General features: G+C 28.0%; 1 protein-coding gene across 2 annotated transcripts in view; it reads right to left on the bottom strand.

Moving 5' to 3' along the window:
* Positions 1-1,545: 1,545 nt before the first annotated feature.
* LysRS (Lysyl-tRNA synthetase) overlaps positions 1,546-24,613 on the bottom strand; it is a 49,267-nt gene continuing 26,199 nt past the window's right edge. The window contains exons 7-11 of one of the 2 annotated variants that reach the window (XM_075358713.1): positions 21,981-22,143; positions 16,375-16,634; positions 12,552-12,764; positions 9,742-9,885; positions 1,546-3,501 (exon numbers count right to left, since the gene is read on the bottom strand). In XM_075358713.1, coding sequence (XP_075214828.1) covers positions 3,406-3,501; positions 9,742-9,885; positions 12,552-12,764; positions 16,375-16,634; positions 21,981-22,143 — 876 coding nt within the window. In that variant the 3' untranslated portion in view covers positions 1,546-3,405. The remainder of the gene's footprint in view (positions 3,502-9,741; positions 9,886-12,551; positions 12,765-16,374; positions 16,635-21,980; positions 22,144-24,613) is intronic. The other variant, XM_075358715.1, reaches the window with a different exon arrangement.

The following is a 24,613-nucleotide window of genomic DNA, read 5'->3' as shown; positions in this document are numbered from 1 at the left end:
AAAAAATAAGGTACTTTCTTGTTACCTTATTTAAAAGCTTCACATTCTGTTGCACAAGTCCACTGAAAATAATATTCAGCATTACAACTGACAGTATTCACTGTAGGGACCGACTACTTAGTGAACATCATTACTCTCAGAGAAAGGAACACAGATTGATGCCTTTTTCATCTGAAGTGCTTTACATTAATTACAGCAGTAAGACAAATTAGAAGACATGGTGCCAAGAAACAATTTAGCAAATTTGGCCCAAGCTCATTCTGTATTTGAGTGCACATAAAATCTTTAATTTATCACATTCATAAATAGCCCAAGAGGTCATATTTATTTAAATGGCATCTTTGTTAATACTTACAAAATTTTCTATTTCTTGTATAGTATTCATAGCTATGGTATCCATATTTTTTTGTGTTGATTTCTTTTGTTTACACATATTTCTATTATGGTGAGTGTTATTTATTTATTAAGAATAATAATTTGCTTTTATTGATTTTTCACTATTTCATGACTAATGGATGGTGAAATTTTAGACCCTTTTTTCACATAAAAACAGAAACTGTTTTTACATATAAGAATATTATAGATATGAAAAACTTTACCTCATTTACCTTTCACACAGATCAAAAATTAGCTATATACACACATAGGAAATTTTATACTTTAAATTGAGTACTGCAAAAAATCACTGATTTATCAGTTTACAAGCAGGCTTACCAATGTAGGATTGAAAGTGTAAACAACACAACTTCTGCTGAAAAACAAAGTACTACATCTCCTAAAACATATGTAAAAGTAAAAATAATGCATCCCAAAATTAAGGATATAAAGAAATAAATTTGATCATGGAGAATTAAATTTGTTTTCTTTTGTTATATAAATATAAAACTATTTTTTAAATAAAATTAATAATATCACTAATGATGTGAGAATTGTTTATATCAATACAAAAGAGCTTTTACAATGTGCTTTAAAGCAAACTGTAAAAAGACTGTAATAAAATGAATAATGTTGCAGAATTTTTGCAATCCATCTGCTTAACACTGGCAGTCTATATTATGATCATTGCTACACAAGAAACAAATTTAACTCTAAGAAGTGTTTGCAAAGGAGCAACAGTAAAAAAAATCTCATATAGGTGTTCAGACTTATTAAAATTATATACAGAAATTTTAGTCCTTTTATTCAAAATGCAAAATTTTTATAAAACTGAAAAAAATCCTCTCAAGCTTATAAAATGTTGTTTGCTTCAAAATTTCTTCTTTTTTGTTAAAATAAATAATCATTAAATAAACCAATTATAGCTTTTAATTAACATGTAAACCAGTTTTCTGCCATATATCATGGTGTGTGGAAGAAAACTGCCACACATGTGGAAAACAGAGATTACATGTTTCTGCATGGTGTAAAAATTACCTATTTAAAAATTATATTAGAAGTGGGTATGTTTCATTTAATAAAAGCAACAAAATTCTCAAACAAATTCTTTGGTGTATATTTCAAATAAATAGATTCATAAGAGAATAAGTTTATAAATTAAGCCATGTAAGTATGTGATTTAAATCTGTGTACCTTTTTAAGGTAAATAAATATTAAAAGTTTTTAAAACAAACATTTATAAAAAAATTCACACACTTGTCTCTAATCAGAAATTTATTGAAAAAAAAAAGATTTACAATGTTGTTCTCTGAACAGAATAAAAACTTTAAAACTGCAACACATACGAATTCTTTTTTATAATACAATATGTTTAATATGCAAATGAGTAAACAAAAAAAAAAAAAATGAATTCCATAAAATGAAGCTATTTATGTTATCAAACTATATCATGATACAAGGCAAATATCATGCTATTAAAGGGTATAATAACAAAATAATAAATAAGCTCAAAAATATTATGATTATCACTAATAGTTAAATTATAATTTAAATAATACTGAATAACACTATATATTTTCACAATAAAAATAAATCAAAAATCAAAAAGCATCACCCAAATCAGTCAAAAGAGATAATAAAACAGCTAACTAGTTTTTGAAAAATGAACATATACATTTTTATTACTAAACATTTAATTTATTTTGCAACAACATTTATCAATTATTCTTAAAAACTGAATTCTAAACTATAAAACATGAATTTGTAAATCTTTTTACAGATTATCAGAAAGATTTGAAACTAAATTATCATTGCCAAGAAGTTTATGCATTTTATTATTGTACTCAATTATTCATAAAACAGAAACTGAATAACTAACACAAAAAAAAAAAACCTTTTATAACCATAATTAGTATAGAAAAACAACAAGGAATCTGTAATATCTTGTAAAGTATAATGCTGCTCATGTATTTAAAATATTATGTCTACTTTATTCAGTTACCAGTAAATATTAAAAAAAATTATAATGGAAAAATGGTATTAATTTGATTTTTATTTACATTATAAACCATAAAACCATATGCACATTATAAACCAGATTAGCTGCTTGTAATGGTGGGGGGGGGGGACAGTTAATAATTTATTTACATTTATCTTGTTTGTGTAACTTCATTTTTATTTTCATTATCTCAAACAAATTGCTTTGCTGCATCATTACTACATTCTTTGTTTGTTAATTACTAAATTTTTCAATATGAAGAAACAAATCGCATGTTAATGACATCAAGTATCATAAAATAGTAGTAAAAGATCAAATTCAAGGGTTTAAACAATTGTTAGAATTAACCAAGCATAAAAAAATTTAATTAAGTACACATTATATGGAATTGAATAAAAGAATTTAATTTGGCATTGAAAACATTAAAATCAATGTAGACATTAATTTGTTCTACTGTAAAAATGCGTATAATTCGTTTACAGAGACAGAAACTATCAGAGAAAATTTTTACACCTTTTATCTTTTCATAAACATAAGTGAATACCTATTACAATTAGCTGTGTTAGAGAATGCCTTCAGGTAGTTACAAAATTTAACTGTTTTGAGTATGAATTTATCTAGAAATGCTTAAAGTTCTTTACTACAGATCGATCTCTTACATCCACATACTTCAATTAAAAATACTAGAATAATGTGAACAAATAAATTCAAAACAGTTTTGTCAATGTATCTCAATATATTTTTTTCACATTAATTAAATAATTTGAAATTTTTTATTACTGTAAAACTAATGCATAAATATATAATTTACATACTCAATCTGTAGATTATTTTTAAAAAAACAACCAATAAAAATTATTTTTCTAATATAGACTTTTACATACTTCAAAATATGTCTTAGAATAATTATTATTGCTTGTACAAAAAATGATACATGAATTGATAAATAATAAAAAAAATATATAATTAAAACAAAATTCTGAAAGAAACTAAATATGCATTTTATTGCCTTTAATTATAGCAATGGTAATTCACAATGAACCATTGTTAACAGGAACTGGATTAGAATCTTCATCTTTAATTTTGTTTGGATCATCAGGTTTCATTGCTGGGAAGAACAGTACCTCCTGAATTAAAGCAAAAGAAGTTATTAACTAAAAACATAAATTTATTAACTAAAAAAAAGATATCAAAGATGTTTAAATCAATTAAGTTTACTTTCACTATCAATGAAACTTGCCTTACACTCAAATTAAAACAGTCTTCATTCTGTTTCTTAAAGCACTAGAAACTAATTAACTCAATGCATAATCTTGTATTAATTTTATGCATGCATTTACTCATTCTACTTTTCCCTTCTCTCTGCTGCAAATTAATATTATTTTATTGTATTTAGATTTTTAGCCAATAATGTGGCAATCTAGCATTTATCAATATAAAATACATTCTGTTCCTAATTTCAGTTATAGTATGGAAATCACATGTTTAAAGCATACTTTATAAGATATAAATGTATAACAGGTTTGACACGTATCCACTTGTATGGAAGCAGTAGCCAATATCATATTTTGTTCACAGCTATAAGTGTAAAATTTTCTTTTGAGTCTATAATGATAATGTTTTATACATTTTTAACTGATAAGTTAATTTCATCTGGTCAAGCCCTTTACATCATAGTAATAAGCCAACCAGTACGTAGGTGTACTGGTTAGTATGCAGGCTTCTGGATTAGCTGGTCTTGATTCAATACCCAATAAAAATCTGGCACTTTTTTCACCACCTCATCAACTTCATCTCATACATCAAAGTACATGTAAGCATGTTTAAGAGCATAAAATAAAGTATCAAAATTAACATTCACTATATTAGTGTATAAAGTTCCACTTGCCAACAATTTTTAAAATATATATCCGAGTATTTTTGGAGCCATTACTCCATCATCAGGGATTTCCCATAAGATGTTAATTGAAATGTATAATCATATTTAAATTAAAAAATTTTACGTTCATAATAGTCGGTCATCAAGAAATAAAATTAATTTGTACATTAATAAGACTGTAACGTCATGTCCGTAAGACTGTAAGATATCCGTACGACTATTATGAAATAGAGTTAATATTAAATTAAATAGTACCAACCTATTAATAATTATATAATTTGTTTATAAAGGATATTATTATCGTATTTGAGTTTTTCATTCATTAATTTATTATTATTCAAGTGTATATGAAATTTTTCTAAAATACTGGTTTTATAATAATTATTAGTGTATTCTAATATTTTAATATATTTGTTAGGGTTATAATTATGTCCAGTTTCTAAAATGTGTTAGGCGAAATTAATTTTTCTTTATTATTTTTAATGATACAATTAATATGTTCTTTAATTCTTATGGTGAATGAACAATTTGTCATTCCAATATATTTTAAGTCACAGTTTTCACAATTAAGACTATACAGTCCTTGTTTTTCTAAATCATAATTATTATCTTAATTTATTGTTATAGAAGGGTCTTCATTATTTATTTATTTTTTATTATTTGTTGTACACACTATTTTTAATTTAAAAGTTTTACATAGTTTATTAAATTTATATAGTACTCAATTTTAGCATATTCATTTATTATTATTTGTTAGCTTTATTTTATTCTTTATTCTGGAATATAATTTATTTATTAATTTAGTTCTTATCCATTATTTAAAATTATTCATTTCATTATTAAATTTTATATTATCATATTTTAAGTATTTTAATGCTCTATAAATTAATGAATTAAAATTGCCATTTTTTGACTCCAAGGATGAAAAGATTTAAAATGTATTATAGTATTCTGGTTGGTTGGCTTTCTATAAATGTCTATACTGATTTTATTAGTGATAAAACTTTGTTAAATTTTATGTCCAGGTAATCAATGCTGTTATTTTCTCTGTTTAAAGTGAATTTAATATTATTATTTAAAGAATTCATTTCTTTAATTATTGTATTTTCTTCATTATTAAATTGTTGGTTTATCAAGATGTCATCCACATAACTTTTATATAAAATAATTTTATGCTTATTGATTATATTGGATATCAGGGTTTCTAGTTCATTCATAAAGATGTCAGCTAAAATAGCAAAAAGTGAAGAACCCATACTTAGACCCTTTTCTTATTTATAATATTTATTATTAAATTCAAAATAATTGTATTTAGTACATTACTGATCTGGTGGCAAAATCACTTTTTGTTGCCTTTATTGATATTCTGGTCATTTTTCATGCAATAGTCGATTCAAATTGATCATTTGACATCAGTAGCGTTCAGTATCAATGGTTTCACCCGGTTTTAGCAGCTCATAATAGATCACAACCTTCTGATCCCACCAAACACAGAGCACTATCTTCTTTCCATAACGATTTGGCCTTGAAATCGATGTCAATGGTTCGCCTGGAGTTACCCACATGATCTTTTACACTTAGGATTCTCGAAATATATCCACTTTTCATCACCTGTCACAATTCGATGGAGAAATGACTTTCTTTTGTACCTGGTGAGCAGCATTTCACAAGTGGTTTTTCAGTTTTCTTGCTCTTTCATTCAGTTCATGGGGAATCCATTTTCCCATCTTCTGGAACTTTCCCACGGCTTTCGAACGTAGGGAGACGACTTCTCGCGTTACATTTAATTGATCCACGAGTTGTTGTTGTGTTTGAGGATCATCCTCATCCAACAATGCTTGCTGTCTTCAAACTTTTTCAGTGGTCTTCCACATTCTTCATTTCTCACATCAAAATCACCACCTTTGAATTTATTTTTTTTAAACCACCCAAAGCACTGTGATTTACCGAGCATGCTCATTTATGAGCATTTACTGAGCTTTGTTGAAGCTGCTCATACTGAGCAGCTTCAACAAGCATTCGATGTGATTCTGCAGCAGTTTTCTTTAAATGGTAACAGAAAATCAATGCTATCTGCAAATCGTAGTTTGTAGATACAAAACTCAACATGTTCAATGCTAATTAAAACTATGCTGTTTAATTTGCTCATTTATGAGCAAATTCCGGTTACATATTAACACACCTGGTAAATGGCACCACAATCATTACATTTAATTTTATTAATTCCACACAGATTGTTTATTTTAGTTTTTTAAATATTTTATTAAAAATTGACAAGGTGAAGTTCATATTCATGGAGGCCTGCAGCACTGCTGTTTTGTTTGGCTATAGACAGAAATGGAGATATAACATAACAAAACAATGCAGTCTGGGCTTAGTACTACTGAACAAAGTGACATGCTTGCCAATCCATTCTAAACAGGAAATGTTGTCTGTTTAAAATAGATTACTCTATTTTTTAGAACCTGTACTTTATTTCTGATTATGGTAATAACACAATTAACAATATTACTGTATTCATAAATGAAATAAATTTAACCTGCAATTAATTACATTAATTTAATAAAGTAAATATTTTCACTAAAACGGTATTATGGTTCACAGCATTATATTCAAAGTTGATAATAATAATTTGGACATATAATTTAGAATCGCAACAAGTTGTTTATAGCTGCGGAATAAAAATAACAATAATACTTTTACATTAATTTACAAAATAACTTAATGATCAATACTACCTTAATACAGTCCTTAACCAGTTCGTCTGCAGTTTCCATAGAACTATCTTCTGTGATATGCCAACAACCCTTGATTTCTGAGCTGGAATTAATTTTCAATTTGTCTTCACCCTAAGTCTCAATATCCATCCCTATATTTATAATTATGGTTTCAATGGTTTTTATTAACGCAACTGTTTTCCAGTAAGAATCCATTATCTTCTAAACTTTTGGCATTGATATTTTTCAGTCTTCTACAATAATTGACGTAACTGCATCTAATGTAACAGCTCTCAGTTCTGTTAATGATATGTGGGACATATTGTGGTCCCAAATTTTTTTTAAACTAGATTCCAAAAAAATTCAATTGTGTTAACATCTGGGTGGTAAGATATCAATCTAAGCACTGTAATTATTTTATTATTTAGTATTTAATCTAACTCATATTGTGGTTCTGGGTAGAGTAGTCTGATAATTTCTAAAAGTTCTTTTTTGTTACACCTGAGTCATAGTTAATTTTATTTTTTTGGAGCCATTCTTGAATATCTTTTCAATGAATTGGAAGACAGAGGTATTTTTTGTTAATTATGGTAAGGTGCGTTATCTAAGACTAAAAAACAATTTATCGGTAAACCTGGGATAGATAAGTTGCTTTTCAATAGACTTCAAAAAAATTTTCATTGCTCATCTCTTTATGATAATCTTCTGTTTTACTCTTGGAATCATACATTCAAAAAGCACCACCTATGAATCCTACGACCCCACCCGCATGAGCTACAATTAAACGGTAACTGGCACTACTATCTATAATTAAACGGTAACTGACACTACTATTAACAAAAACCCCTGGTACTTCATTACTTTGCTAGCACTTTTTTATTGTACAATGTGTGTGCACCTAAGTGTCATCTAAGTATATGACCGGTCTCTTTTGCTCAGAAGTTGCATTTTTTCTCAGATACCTAAGAAAAAATGCACATTTCGTGATTACATCATCTTGTTCAAACAAAATCAGTCATACAAAGTCAGTTTTTACACTTCTTAATTGTCTTAAAATTTTCCTTAGTGATTTACTAAGGAAATTTCCCTACTAGTGGGAAAATTCAGTTCCTTGTGACAAAAATACACATGAAAAAACACGCCTGACTGTGAAGAGGTTTTCCGCATCCACTTAACATCTTAACAAGACTACTTTTAAATGTCTACTTTATACTTTTAACCCAAAATTTTATGACTATTATATTTTATAATGTCATCACTTAAACCAAAACAATGATATAAGAAATTTATACTTTATTTACTTGTATATACTTTTTTTAGTACAATATATTTTCATCATGCTTGTGTTTTAAACTATACTGACTAAGAAAACTAAAAAAAAAAAATATTGCTCTTATTATAAAATAACAAGTGAAATATAAAATTGATTATTTATACAAAAATAGCCGTAATTAAGCACAAGAAAAAATGATGTTTTATTGTTAACCATTAAAATTAAAATGACATCAATTAATTCATTAATATGAATTTAATATAAATAAAGCTTAATAAATAATATAATGTTATGTAACATTACCATGATATGTGTCTGTGGCCAAATACATAGACAATAATGTTTAAAACAAGAACCTAACCTTACAGCAGAAGTTGTAATTACTTTATTACTGAAACCACTGGAAAATGATTGTACACAGCAGTAGTCCTCCTAAACTCTCCAAATATGCACCTCGCCGGGTCAACTCGTATGTGATTTAAATATTTCTTTATTGTAAGATTTAGTAATTTTTTTAATAATATTATTAGTATATAAATACTTTATGAATATTTTTTCACTCTTCTGTGTTTTACTGCGTATTGTTTGTGAGTTAGTTATTTTGTTATTGTGTTTTGATACTTTGTTTTTTATAAATACTATTAATTAAAGTTTAATCATATCAATTTTCAACAGCTATATGTTTTATGGCGTTCATCATTTAAATTTTGTTTGTTATTGTGTGTATTAGATTGTTCTATTAATCATATTTGTATAAGTGTTAATTTTATAGACCAAGAACGATTTGATTTTTTATGAACTTTTGTTATATTATTAGATGTAGGTTTCTATATAATGATGTTTCAAAGTCCAGTGGAAAAATATGAATCTTAAAATGATTAATTTCAGTAAAGCAATATATAGATATGCGCACATTCACACGCACAATGAATTTTGCCGGGAAGATAAAACTGACAAAAATCAATGAATAGCTGAAACTTGACGCATTTTCAGCAAGATATTCATATGATTACTGAAAGTGATTAGAAAATAAACTGATGCTCACAAATATGTAGACAACTTTAGTAAAACATGAAACACTGAAAACTTCACATAAAAATGAGTAGACAAAATCTTATGAGCAGCTAAATGCAGATCAAGCTCATTTTTTATCAAGTAAAAATGCATTATTTGAAATGTTATGGTATACATTTTTTTTCTTCAATAATTTGTATTTTTAAGGGTTTTTATATTTTATAAAAATAAAGTGCTAATCCAATTTTTAAGATTTATCTGCTACAAAATATATATATTTTTTAAAGCCACCTGATTGCAATAACAGATATCTCTATACAATTTACTGATAGAAATTGTAAAGATATCTATACAATTTTTCTATTTAATGGTTAAAGAAAAGATTTTAAATATAGTCTGAGGCAGCAGAAAATTATCATTAATGAAGTAAATCAATAAAATTAAGAGTAAATACTAGAGACAACAAATTTATTGAACTTCAAACCTTAATATTGTTTGAATCCGTCAGGAACATTGTAACTCTGTCAATTCCCATTCCCCAACCAGCTGTTGGTGGTAAACCGTATTCAAGAGCCGTACAAAAATTTTCATCAACTAACTGAGCTTCATCATCCCCAGCAGCTTTATCCTGAAATAAACAATATGTTTTAATGTATATTTGCAACAAATAGCCTTACAATGAACACTAACAATTTGTGAATATAACTAATGTGTATTCATATTATGCAAGAAGAATTAGAAGTATGAACTGATACATATGCTTATAATTCTTTTAAGATTTGTAAAGGGTCAATTCCTTCTATTTTAGTACAAGAGATTTCAACTTTCTCCCCTTAAATATACACCTCAAATCACAACTTTCCTTTCTATAAGTCAAGTAAATTACAAGGGTAACAACAATAATACATATCTTATTATGCAAACAAAAATCAACAAATTCAAAATTAAGAATAGCGAATAAAAAATAAATGTTTAAGGAAATTAGAAGGGCTTCTTTCCTGCAATTATGTTTTAAGAGTGGCAACAGATGTTAAAATTTCCTTAACAGTGATTATCTGGGAATCTACTTTATTAATGGGGAAATTACAATTATTTTCTAAATTAAAAAAAAATCTACAACTTTTATGTCCAATTTTAATTAAAAAATGATTTTATTTAAAAGGTGAGTAAAAGTATGGTCAAGAATTAAACATTTATTATAACAAACTTTAAATTGTATTTTTATTTGCTTTGATTCTAATTAAACCATGAAATTTAATTACCAGAAAAGAAGATTCTTTTAAATAAAAAGTTTTAATGGTGATTTGGATGAGAAGCATTCCAAGTTCATGACTGTAAATATCAAGCAAATCAGAGTGTTTTTGTTAGTTTACTGTTACCAACCTATGTGTTTAATTGTAACTCATAAAAAATTTATACATTTACGAACAAATAAAATAAATTATACAATACTTATAAAGTTAAAAATTAAATAACTAAATAATTTTTGGTACTAGTATAAACAAATCTGCAAAAAGTAAAAACTTTTGTCTAGTACTTTCACCCATTTAAAAGTAAAAAGAATTGAAGAATTTTTTTGACTTTCTAGTTTGTTCCTAATGAAAACCTTTACATACATGTAATATTTATGAAAAATTTAGTGATTTCATTTTTTTTTTTGGATAAGTGTACATTGTTACTTTCATAAATATTGTTGCTTACATTTTTTTTGTATAAACATGATTTTACATTATAAAACCTACCTGCTGATTATTTGATACTTTTTTATAGCCAGAAACAATTTTGAAATTCAACCTGATGGATGATGATTGCTAATGAAAAACTGTTTGATAAGATTAATTATTACTCTTTTATATTTTCTCCTAAGTTTTTCATTCAGAGTTAGCAATCTTTATGTTTTTTATGACAAGGATGAGAAACAGAGAGCTATTACAATTTGAAAAGCACATTAGTTTTATGACAAAATAAATATTCTTGTTGTTTTTATTTTTACTATGTTTAAAACAAAACCAAAAATCCAGCTCATCTAATATTTAAACTGAATTTTTACTTTGTTTCAACATATGTTAAAACAACACATTTTTTTCATAGCATGCTTGTAAAAATAGGGTATAAAAACTCAATTTTATTCTAAACAATTTTATATTAGATTGATGCAACCACTGCATAATATGGCACAAGTCTGAAAGATATACTGCACATTTATCACATCTATGCACACATGGCAAATTAACAAATAATTTTATGGTTGGGTATCATCAAGTGCTATTAACAATCTTAAGAGTAAAACGTCAATCAAATGACTGTCAGCTCCGAAAAAAAATACATTTTTTAATTTATGAACACATACAAATATTTGAAACATTTTTGTGAGGTAAATCTGTAATTTTATTATATTAATTAATAGTAACATTATATTTGACCTATATCATACTCAAATTGTCAGTTTTCATTTGTTGCATTCCTATAGATTTGTAATTTCAGATCACTGAATAACAGTGACAGTTCTAATTGATTCCAATTCATACCGCAGCCTCATGTAAAGTGAATACTTTTCTCACTATGTAGGAAGTCTGAAATTAGATTAGACTGGCAATAGTAATTATTCAACAAGGAATGATAAGAAAACCACTATTACCATCACCTTTTCATCATGGAATTATAGATTCATGTTACAAAATAAATATTACACACTCCTACTTATTGATAAAATATATTTTTACCACTTTAACAGTCTCCTTTTTTTTATAAGTTATGTCATTAGACTGGTTTGATCTAATTTAGTTTGGTGCTAATCTTTTAACTTCAACATAATTATTAGATTTCTTGTAACATATATTATATATTCACATTAGTCTTGTGGAACAGCCATTATGAGATTATCCATGGAAAGGACTTTTTACTTCTTTTCTTAATATATTTGATCTAACAGAGGAGATACTAGTAAAGAAAAACTTAACTCATGAATTGTTAATAGTACCATGCACCTATATATTATGTATAACAAGAGTAAACAAAATTTAACAAGGAATAACAAACAGATTTGCTTCTTGATCTACTAAGACATTTAGTCTGACTGAGACCTATTTCTATTTAACGGTTAATGTTTTCAGTATATTAATATGTAGAATTGCTGATATTCATATAATTAATTGTAGGCTTGTGTAAATGTTTGTTAAAAATTATTTATAAATATGTAAAATGATGACAATACTTTATGAATTAAGTTCGTAAAACAAATTAAATAATTAAAAAATAAATCGGCATATAAAAACCCATAAACATTTTACTAACCTTAGCTTGCTGTTCAAAACGTTCTCTTTGGACAAATGGATCATTTAATTCAGTGTAGGCATTACAAATTTCTTTCTTCATGACAAATAACTCAAACCTTTCAGTAAGACCAGGTATTGAACGATGCCATTTAGCAAGAGGACTCATCACTTGCGGGTGATCACAAATGAAAGTAGGATTTATGCACTTCTCTTCCAAAAATTCACCTACAAGCTTAAAAATCAATAGTTAAATTAACAATTTTTTCTTCAACACAATAAAAAAAAAATATTCTATATAACAAGAATGAGAAACTCTTATAACTAATAGATTCATTACCCATTTAAGACACAGGTTGGGTAAGAAGGATTTCCAAAATCATGGTTGCTATATCAGGTTAAACAGTGCTTTGGTCAGTTACCATCCATGGACAAATATCAACCATAAAAAGAATAACCACATATTTACAAGCCTAATGATATGATAAATATTTATAAAGTTACAAATAGCTGCTTGCCTAAATAAATACCGATACACACACATAATGGAATCATTGTATTCATTTTGTGTTAAAACTCTTCAAACACTGAAAACTTAAAATCGCTCAAAAACATCACTATTTCCATGTTAGCTTGAAAAGACAAAGCCAATTTTGGCTATTTATTTAAAATACCTGAGAAGCAATACTAAAATCTAAGTAGGAAATAATAAGCAAGAAATAAAAATCTTTTAATTAATAAAACAATCTATTTAAAAATATACAAGAATATGTCATGTTAAACAGAAAAATTAAAAGTTGGGAAATCTTGAATTCATATTCTTTTCTGCTTTTCATTTGAAGTTAGATTACACTATTTTGTGATGTGTTCAGATTAACTTTAACTGAATTAATGGTACAAAATATCTATCAGCTGCTCACAGGCACTAATATTTGGTATACATCAATACAAAATTGAATAAAGGCTTATTCACTTGTTGAACAGATTGCAATGCACATATTAGGAAAAAAAATGTTTAAGAATCAACTTAGAAAATACCAGTGATGAAAACTGCCAAGAAAAATATGCAACTCATTATGTATTAAATTCTTAATTAAAAATAATACTCAGACTATACATAATTGTTCCGTTCCCCATCGAGCCGTCCGGTGCTGCGATCTAGTGGGTGCTAGCACTCATCGGCGAGTTAAGCTCGTACGATTAGTCAGAATTCTGTGCAGTGCGGTCGTGTTTTCATTTCAGTCCAAGGGGACTCATAGTTTCTTGATAATGTTCACGTTCAATTATAACTAGTGTCATACATTCTTAAGTTTAATGTACCTATTGTAATTCAATCAAAATATCGAGAGTGAAAAAAAATTAAATATAACGATTCAAGAAGAACATAGTGTTGCTTCATTTCATCAAAAAAATACAGTCCACACTAGCTCCATTCTACCATAATTTATATATTTGTCATGCCAGTAATGGAGTAAGGGTAAGAAATAATTTTGTCCAAATACTTAATTAATTACTTAAAACACTTTTTTGAATAAGCACCAGTTTCTAAAAAATTAATTTCTAGATATAATATAAATTTGTTCTATAATACATATAAATATACTACACAAAAACCAATACCAATATTACATCAGTGGCATTCATATTTATGTGGTTTAATTCCTTTTCCATTTGCAATTATTACATATTTTTATATACACCATTTATAGGTCCATTCAAGTACCACAAAAGCATGATCATGTACTTTGGCACAGAGCACAAAAATGTCTAAGAATTTGGACAAAATTATTTCTTACTTTTAGTACATTCTGATGGCAGTTCCATTTTTTCAAAATAATTATTTCATAATGTTCTGTGTCCAATTAATAATTATAAGTTATTTGGTGGAGTTAATATGATTTTTGGTGATATAATGTAGCTGCCTCCAGTCAAAGGCTGTTGGTGTTTTGTTCAACCTTCTTGTGTATAGCAGAAATAAATTTGTAGCATATGTTTTCATTTTGCGAGCTAACAATAAACATGAGACAAAGAAATGACACAAAGTTAACTGATTTATTAAATAACTTCTGATTTGGTGAAGTTACAACTGGCCAAATGGAAATGCTTTGTGAAAGGAGGGTACCTTTAACAAACAAATTTGCAAATGGAAATGCTGTAGAATATTCCCAACTATTAAATTAGTTGGTGAATATAATCGCAGTATGAATGATATGGTATAAAAAACAGAGTTTATAATATTAATGCTATTATTGAATCACGACAAGCTGCAATATATGGGAAAACTACCCTTGGGAATGTTATTCCAGTAGACATCAATAATTGTGGACGCCTGTTGAATAATGTACAATTGACAGAGGATTCAAGCATTATGTTAAGGTTTAATATATTGATTTCTGATGGTAATTGTAAATTGGCACTATGAGAATTGTAAATAATTTCAAATGGCCTGCCGTATGAAGGTTTCAACTGGAAAGGTGCGAATTACCAAAAGCTGTGTTAACAAAATTTGATGATGAAATAATAGGTACAAAAATGAATGAAGGTGGTTGTGTACATATTACACCAATAATTACAATGTTTCAAGCTGCTTAAGGATATGGAGATATAGAAAGATGTACGGTACCATCAATTTTAAATTGTGTTGTAACAGTGCACAAATTGCAAGGTAAAACATTAAATAAAGCTGTACTAAATTTGGGGAAAAAAGTATTTGCAAAAAGACAAGTTTATGTTGCTCTAAGTCGAGTTAGAAACTTAGATGGTTTATCTTAGTTGTCCGACCTTGCGAGAGACCACAAAAGACCATGTAATGTGACGCATGTGAATAGAATTATAAGATTACCACAGTCCCTATAGATGCAGTACATTATATAAAATGTATATTGGGTCTGAAAGATTTAAGATGAGATATTTTGATTTTTGATGAGTTTATTAATGATGCTAAGATGCTAGAAACTCACATTATCTGCCCTACAGAAGACATATAACATCAACTAACATGATGCATAAATATAGAAAATCAGGATTCCTAACTGCCAGAGTGAAAACATTTTTTTTGCCAATTTTCAGACTGATATTGTGTGTCTAAAATATTTTTCCAACATACCACTGCGAAAGCAGCTGTGTCAATTACAACAGGATTTATTTCGATTGGATTAATACGAAAAACGTTATATGCAAACAAACAAAGAAATATATATAAGTCAAGTACATAACTTCCTTTTTTCAAGTGTGTTAAAAATAATATTCAGATTATACATAATTATATATTTGTCATGCCAGTAATGGATATGTGCTACTCCACAGATAAAAAGAGATAGCTCAGCAATTGCTGAAAGGATCAAGGAAATATTAATAAATGCAGCATCACAAAATTTTTAATTAATCAATAAAAAAGAGAAGTAGGTATAAGTCCAAAACTACATAAAAATAATAAATAAATGAAACAGAAATACAAACATATTTACATAACACTAAAAAATTAAATATTAATACTAATAGTTATTCTACAATAATTGCAATGTAAACCTTAATTTAAAATTAATCGCTGTTCATTGAATGCGGTGATTGCTAATCAAAATATTATATAAACTATATATATATATATATATATATATATATAATAAATTATAATATAAATAATTAAACACGTATAATACTCATGTACCAAATTTAAAGAAGTCTCAAGATTAATTTTTAAATTATCTGAAATGGCCAAATTCTGAATTAAGATTTCTTAAGTAAAGAATACTTTTTCTTGCAACCATGGCTCTTGAAGTGATTTGTGTAATTTTTTTTGTTTTTTATTCTTATGTCAGTCTGGATGTAAATATATTTTATTATACCTTATCAAGTAATCTTGCAGATGTTCTAGGAGGAGGGCATTCCACTTGATGCTTCTCACATAGACTACTTAAAAATTCATTTGCTTCTGGAGTACCAAGCTGATCTGCTGAAGGTAATTTAATGCCTAAATATTCTTCTAAACCAGGAAACATTTTAATCCTTTTAAATGGTGGTGTGAAATCAATTTCAACACCTTCTCCTTCTTCACCATCTGGGTGGTATACTATTTTATAAGTCCCATGAATACTTTTCACCATACCTTAAAATAAAGTATATACACTATTTAATATACTTACATTTTATATATATATATATATACACTCATACATACATAAAAGCATAGTTCAATTATAATATCAAAATCCTAATTAAAATTATGGTATTTACTAAAAAATGTATTAAAACTGATGAAATTCAAACAGGATTTTTTATTAAAACATGTTAACATCGATAGTAGTAACTTCAATTGGAGCACTGCTAAGTTGTAAATGTGATTTTATTTCATAAGTATGCATGATACTGTCAGGAATTTAACATGCAAGATATACTAAAAAAAACCCTGAAAAAAAAGGCCAGAATATTGGTTTGCTTTGATCCTCTATACTAGTTAATATTTTGCATGATCCTTTTTTATCAAGTTACTTTTTACTTGACACCCTATAACCTTTTTTTTAAGATTACTTTAAACTAACAGACTTTTTTTAATCTTCTACATACAAGGAAATTCGATTACAAAAATTTATTCTTTTGAAGAGCAGCTATGCCAATTGTAAAACAGGTATCAAATAACATAAAAAATAACTGCCAAAGGATATAAAAACTAAGTTTTTCTTAATTGTACAGAAACAAGTATACTACATTTGATTCCAGAAACAAGTGTTGATTCCCAGCTTTAGCTCAGGATTTTAATGTCTAATGACTGATCTCTTTACCTACAAACCATTAAAAAGATTTTTTTTTTTTTTTTTACTAAAATTTGAGATCTTTATAACCAAAAAAATAATGAGTGAAACTGATTACCAAATCTGAAAATTACAAATCTTAATTTAAAAAATTTAACTTAGTTTTAACAGAAAAAAAACTTTAATCCAAATAATCCTTCTGATTAAAAAAAAATATTTAATTCATGATGACTGATGAGCAATAAACAGAAAATTTTGCAGAGGAAATAAAGTTTTTTTTTTTTTGGTTGTTTGTGGGCGAAAAACGCTTGGGCGTTATTAGCGCACGGCAGTTATTATTAAAAGGGTTATTAATAAATGTTATTATTAAATGGAGGAAATAAAGTGTAGGAATATTTCTAGTCTTGTTAAATACCTCTGACATTGCTAATTTCCTAAATTTGTTACAAGTAACAAATTATGTTACTTGCTTCGTATATCTTTGTATTATATAATTTGAGATGTAGGCTGTAATTTTCTTAAAATATATATCTACTGAAGACAGCAAACCACTGTAACTGTACATAAAGATGAATTTTTTCTAGTAAAAATCTGTAATTGGGTAATAGAGAAGTCTTCTTAGTAACTCTAAAATCTCTGTACTTAAACAAGTATTGTTTTATTATATGTCAATGATATTTAAAATGTAGAAGAAAATGACAGTTTCTCACATGCTGATGATAACTCTGTTATATGGGTGAAAGTAAAGATGTGCTCCTTAATTGTGAAAAATATCTAGATACAATAAATAAGTGTTCAGCTAACAACAATCTTAAATTGAATCTTAAGAAAATTGTACATGTACTTCCAACTTGTCAAGGAGAGAAAATATTTTTTAGCATTCTTTAGGTGTTGTATGCTAAACATACAACACATTAAAGATTATAAATTCTTATGATTTATTTTGGATGATAAAATTTTATCATCCATTTTATTATATTTTTAATTTGGGAAAAATGTGTAAGAGATATTTAAAAAATTAACTCATGACATATCTTTGTTTCATAATTTAGTGTTTAATGTAAATTCTAATAAAACAAATGTGATATATTATGGATTAGTATATCCTTACACAAATTATAAAACTGAGATATGAAGTGCACTATTAAATGGCTTGAAAAAAAATTGGCATGCATAAAAGTTTATTAAAGCAATCTTATAAAATGCTTACAAACAATAATATTTTTTTTAAATATTCTTTTCATATTCAGATAAGAAGCTAATGAAATAAAAACAGTTTTCTACTGCTACTAAAAAAAACTACAGATATTACTTTAATTTTATTAGGTGTACTTAGATTTAATTTAGGTGTTTAGATTAGTACTTTCTATTTTAAAGTAGTCAGCACACGCAACTTTCTATGGTGAAGGGAGTGTACATCCCATATTCCAGTAACTAGGGCTCAATCAAGCGCATTCCTGCAAGGCCAAAAGGCGCTAGCCCCAACAGGACTTGGACGAAGTAAAGGAGGATCATGCAAGAAGAAAGCAGCACATACGTAGCTAGTCTCCCAAGGTCAGCTGTGTAAAGTTTTCAATATGGTCTTAAGGATCGGAACACAATCCACAATTCCATCCATAATCAAAACTAAATGTTTAACCATCAAATTAAACAAATACCCACCTGATTATAAGAACGACCCAGCAGGAAGGGACTGTAGTCCATAGTCCAGGCTCTGTGATTAATAGGGGGATAAGGGGGGCATAAATTTCCTGCTATCCTTGCATTCCAATCTGTATTTTAAAATATCAGTAACATCACTAACAAAATAACTGGATTGGAATTTACATTTTTGTGAATAAATTTTTAATTGAGAAAGTTATAAATGATGTGAATGTGTTTATTTAATCTAAATTTATTTTAAGAACTGTGTACTTATTACAATTTTGAAATGAATATATTGTTTTACCTGATTATTTATAATTAAAATTTTTAATGATAAATAAAAGTGTAACTCATATTTTATGATTGAAAAGAAACAATTTTTATTTGTATAGCTTGAAATAAATTCAATTATAGTAATATCTGTAGTTGAAATAAAGAACCATTTTTTTAAGACCGAAACAAGTTAACACTATAGTAAAACAAATTTATATTTTGAACTTAACATGTATATTATGATGTAAAAGTTTCTTCTGTATGATTCATGTTTAAAAACTTTATTTATTTTTTTTCTTCAGTCATTTGACTGCTTTGATGCAGCTCTCCAAGATTCCCTATCTAGTGCTAGTCGTTTCATTTCAGTATACCCTCTACATCCTACATCCCTAACAATTTGTTTTACATATTCCAAACGTGGCCTGCCTACACAATTTTTCCCTTCTACCTGTCCTTCCAATATTAAAGCGACTATTCCAGGATGCCTAAGTATGTGGCCTATAAGTCTGTGTCTTCTTTTAACTATATTTTTCCAAATGCTTCTTTCTTCATCTATTTGCCGCAATACCTCTTCATTTGTCAATTTATATCGCTCCTGCTTCGTCCATCTTTAGTAATTCTACTTCCCAAATAACAAAATTCTTCTACCTCCATAATCTTTTCTCCTCCTATTTTCACATTCAGTGGTCCATCTTTGTTATTTCTATTACATTTCATTACTTTTGTTTTGTTCTTGTTTATTTTCATGCGATAGTTCTTGCGTAGGACTTCATCTATGCCGTTCATTGTTTCTTCTAAATCCTTTTTACTCTCACCTAGAATTACTATAGCATCAGCAAATCATAGCATCTTTATCTTTTCACCTTGTACTGTTACTCCGGATCTAAATTGTTCTTTAACATCATTAACTGCTAGTTCTACGTAAAGATTAAAAAGTAACAGGGATAGGGAACATCCTTGTCGAACTCCCTTTCTTATGTCCTTCTACTATTACTGTTGCTGTTTGATTCCTGTAAATGTTAGAAATCGTTGTTCTATCTCTGTATTTGAACCCTAATTTTTTTTAAATGCTGAACATTTTATTCCAGTCTACGTTATCAAATGCCTTTTCTAGGTCTATAAACGCCAAGTATGTTGGTTTGTTTTTCTTTAATCTTCCTTCTACTATTTATCTGAGGCCTAAAATTGCTTCCCTTGTCCCTATACTTTTCCTGAAACCAATTTGGTCTTCTCCTAACACTTCCTCCACTCTCCTCTCAATTCTTCTGTATAGAATTCTAGTTAAGATTTTTGATGCATGACTAGTTAAACTAATTGTTCTGTATTCTTCACATTTATGTGGTATAAACCCTTTCTTTGGTATCATTACTATAACACTTTTTTTGAAGTCTGATGGAAATTCCCCTTTTTCATAAATATTACACACCAGTTTGTATAATCTATCAATCGCTTCCTCACCTGCACTGCGCAGTAATTCTACAGGTATTCCGTCTATTCCAGGAGCCTTTCTGCCATTTAAATCTTTTAATGCTCTCTTAAATTCAGATCTCAGTATTGTTTCTCCCATTTCATCCTCCTCAACTTCCTCTTTTTCCTCTATAACACCATTTTCTAATTCATTTCCTCCGTATAACTCTTCAATATATTCCACCCATCTATCGATTTTACCTTTCGTATTATATATTGGTGTACCATCTTTGTTTAACACATTATTAGATTTTAATTTATGTTCCCCAAAATTTTCCTTAACTTTCCTGTATGCTCCGTCTATTTTACCAATGTTCATTTCTCTTTCCACTTCTGAACACTTTTCTTTAATCCACTCTTCTTTCGCCAGTTTGCACTTCCTGTTTATAGCATTTCTTAATTGCTGATAGTTCCTTTTACTTTCCTCATCACTAGCATTCTTATATTTTATACGTTCATCCATCAGCTGCAATATATCGTATTTATATACGATAGCTTATATCAGCTGCAATATATAAAAACTTTATATACTATTATAAAGATAACATTTCAATGAATAATTTGATTTGATTGAAAACTTCAATTTTGATGAATGTTAGCAAAATAATAACAAGTTACATTTGATAGTGTACAATTAAACGTTTGCTTAGAATGCAGCATGCTGATTACAGCAATTAAATATCAGGAAGTTAAATTAAAAATAGTTGTATATACACATACGAGCAAATGCATGTAAACACACACACACACACAGTGAGAGATGAGTGAGGGGGGAGGGGTTCATTAAGTAATTTAATATTGCTCAACATTTAGTAATTATTAAATTGTGTTAGAAAATATTTATAGCTATAGCTTCACAGCTTTCAAGCTGTCAAACACATATTATTCATTTATTTGTTTTTCAACAATAATTCATGATAAAAATAAATATATTTGTATTCTAAATAAATTTAATTTCTTATCAAAAAGCACTGGAAAAACTCCCACTCTCTTCAAGTAATAAGTAATCAAATCTAATACAAAGATAAATGGAATTAAACACAACTGAAAAAATAATTTTGACTTAAAAAATATATTTAAATACTACAAAACATATCTGTCAAAAGAGAGTGGTCTTAAAAACATGGCTAGAAGGGAAATGCAAAGATGTATGTTGGATGTGCTAGAGCATAGCAAGACACAGATGCACCTGTACAGAGATTGGTTTAAGAGCGATAAATAGCTGCTCAATACACATGCTCCCCATAAACTAGTTTATATTTACTAAAATATTCAATTAATTATAATTGTACAAAAGAGAACACTGAAAATTTTCTTACCTGACAGCATATTTTCAGTTATGTTCATCAGGTCATTATAATCAGCATATGCCATATAAAATTCACAAGTAGTGAATTCAGGATTATGCGTCAAGTCAATACCTTCATTTCTGAATTGGCGACCTATTTCATAAACACGATCAATTCCTCCAACAATAAGCATCTATCAAAATACAAGAAGAGTATCATAAAGCATTTCAGTAAAACATGTAAAATAATTAAAGATTGTTTTAATAACATATTTAAAAGCTAAGAGTCAAAATACTACCCTTGAAAAATTAATTCACATAAATTGATAATTTAGAACAGGGATGGCCAACATCCATGAAGGAGTCCAACATCCCTGTGACCTGCCAGGAGTCATGTTGTGGCCTGTGGAACTGGATCAAATGAACATAAATGTTAACTTTTATTGTCCATACCACCAAAAGAACATTACATCATAAGTCAATTAATAATCAGCATATGCTAAAGAAATTTGAAAAAATTTTTATGCTATAGAATTTTGAAATATCTCGCATTTTTGGAAAAATACATTGGTTTGTGCTATTTTAAATATCCTGCATTTTCAGGAAAATTCATAGGTTTTAGCTATTTTAAATATCCCACTATTTGGCAACCAAGGTTACTCAGTTTTTGCCCGATGCAAAATTTTTATATAATATAATATGATACTTCAACTACTTATATATATGTTCTGTGGTCTTCGGCGTGAAATGGAATAAGTCAATACAAAATACAATCTTTCTTTAGTATTATTAATTAGTCTTACCCATGGTGTTTTATTTTTGTCAGTTAAAAATGAAGAATCACAGAAGAATTAAGAAGTTTTCAAGACAGGTAGACTATAAACAATTTTTTTATAGACATTAAAACAAAGTCCATGTGCTTGATATGCAATGATTCTATTTCTGTTTTGAAAAATTATAACATCAACTGGCACTACGAGACTATACATGCAAATAAGTTTGATAACTACAAAGGGCAATTTCAAAAAACAAGATCAAGTAAATAACTAAAAAAAAGATATTTTTCCACAACAAAAGTTATTTACTAGACTGGGTTCAGAGTCAACATGCTATGTAAAAGCTGTTATGATACTAGCAAAAAAATTGAAGCCATATTCAGATGGTGAAATGGTTAAGGAATGTTTGGAGAATGTCATTGAAATTCTGTGTCCAGAAAAGATGGATTTCTCAAAAATAAGTCTGTCTAGTCAACCTATTATTAGGCGGGTGGACGACATTGGTAAACATATTGAAGATAATTTGAAAAGTTGAGCATCCAGGTTTATATTTTATGCTCTAATTGGATGAAAGCACAGATATGGCAGATACTGTCCAACTGGCAATCTTTATCAAGGGTGTTGATGTCCATTTTAGAAAGACAGAAAAATTAGCAGCACCATATCCACTTAAGGACACTAATAAGTCATGAGATTTGTTAGAGGCAGTTACATCGACATTGAATTGCTTTTCATTACAACTTAACAATTTATCGGGCTTAACAATGGATGGTGCTCCAGCAATGGTTGGGAAAAAGAAAGGTTTAGTAAAATTGATTGGAAATGAGGCCTCCAAAGTTAGTAATACATCAATGCTAAATTTTCATTGCATTACTCATCAGGAGAATTTATGTTCCAAATCTCTCAAAATGAAAGTAGTCATCAAAATACTAATCTTCATTAAGATGAGGGTTGAATCACCCTCAGTTTCAAGAATTTCTAAAGTCTTTGGACTCAGATTATGATGATGTTACATTTTATGCAGAAGTAAGATGGCTGACCCGTGCCAAAATGTTAAAAAGTGTTTGATTTGCAGCAAAAAATACAATCATTCTTTGCAAGCAAGTCAAAAAGTACCCCAGAGTTTGAAGACAAAGAGTGGGTTTGCAACTTTGCATTTCTGGTCGATACAACTAGCCACCTAAATAACATTAATACTAGTCTATAAGGGAAACACCAATTAATTAATAAGATGTATGATCATATTTCTGCATTTCAAATGAAACTTGGCCTTTGCGAACAACAGTTGAGGACAAAAACTCACTTTCCTACATTGTCATTGCAACCAGATGTCACACAGGAGGGGCAGATAAATACGCTTCTTTGATGTCTGACTTAAACCTCAAATTTGAAAACCAATTTCAGGATTTTAAAAAACATCATGTGCCTTTTGTGAATTTGCAACACCATTTGTGGTAGATGTGAATTTATAACCAGGAAGATTGCAAATGTAACATTGTGAAACATGTTGTGATATACAATTAAAGTCGAAATTCCATCAAGTTGGTTTGGAAGAATTCTATAAAATGTATCTGGACAAGGATCCTGCATTTTGCAAACATTCTCTGTTGATGGGTTCGTTATTTGGAAACACTTATGCATGTGAACAGCTTTTTAGTTGCATGAAGCACATCAAATCACAAGTGAGAACACAAATTACAGTTATTCATTTGGAAAACTGTTTACGTGTAGCAACATCAATTCTGATGCACTTAGTTCTGCAAAACAAAGTCAGACATCTCACTTTTAAATATTTTTAAACTGTCTAATAAATATGTTTGATTCTCAATTAAGTTTTATTTTCTTAAAAAAAAATTATCTATTTCTTGTTTTCTTTTACATTAAACCA

Source organism: Lycorma delicatula, chromosome 2 (assembly GCF_047948215.1).
Source record: "Lycorma delicatula isolate Av1 chromosome 2, ASM4794821v1, whole genome shotgun sequence".
In the NCBI taxonomy this organism is placed as follows: Eukaryota; Metazoa; Arthropoda; class Insecta; order Hemiptera; family Fulgoridae; genus Lycorma; species Lycorma delicatula.
The sequence above is the reverse complement of the archived record's forward strand: the minus strand, read 5'-3'. Positions and strand labels throughout refer to the sequence as shown.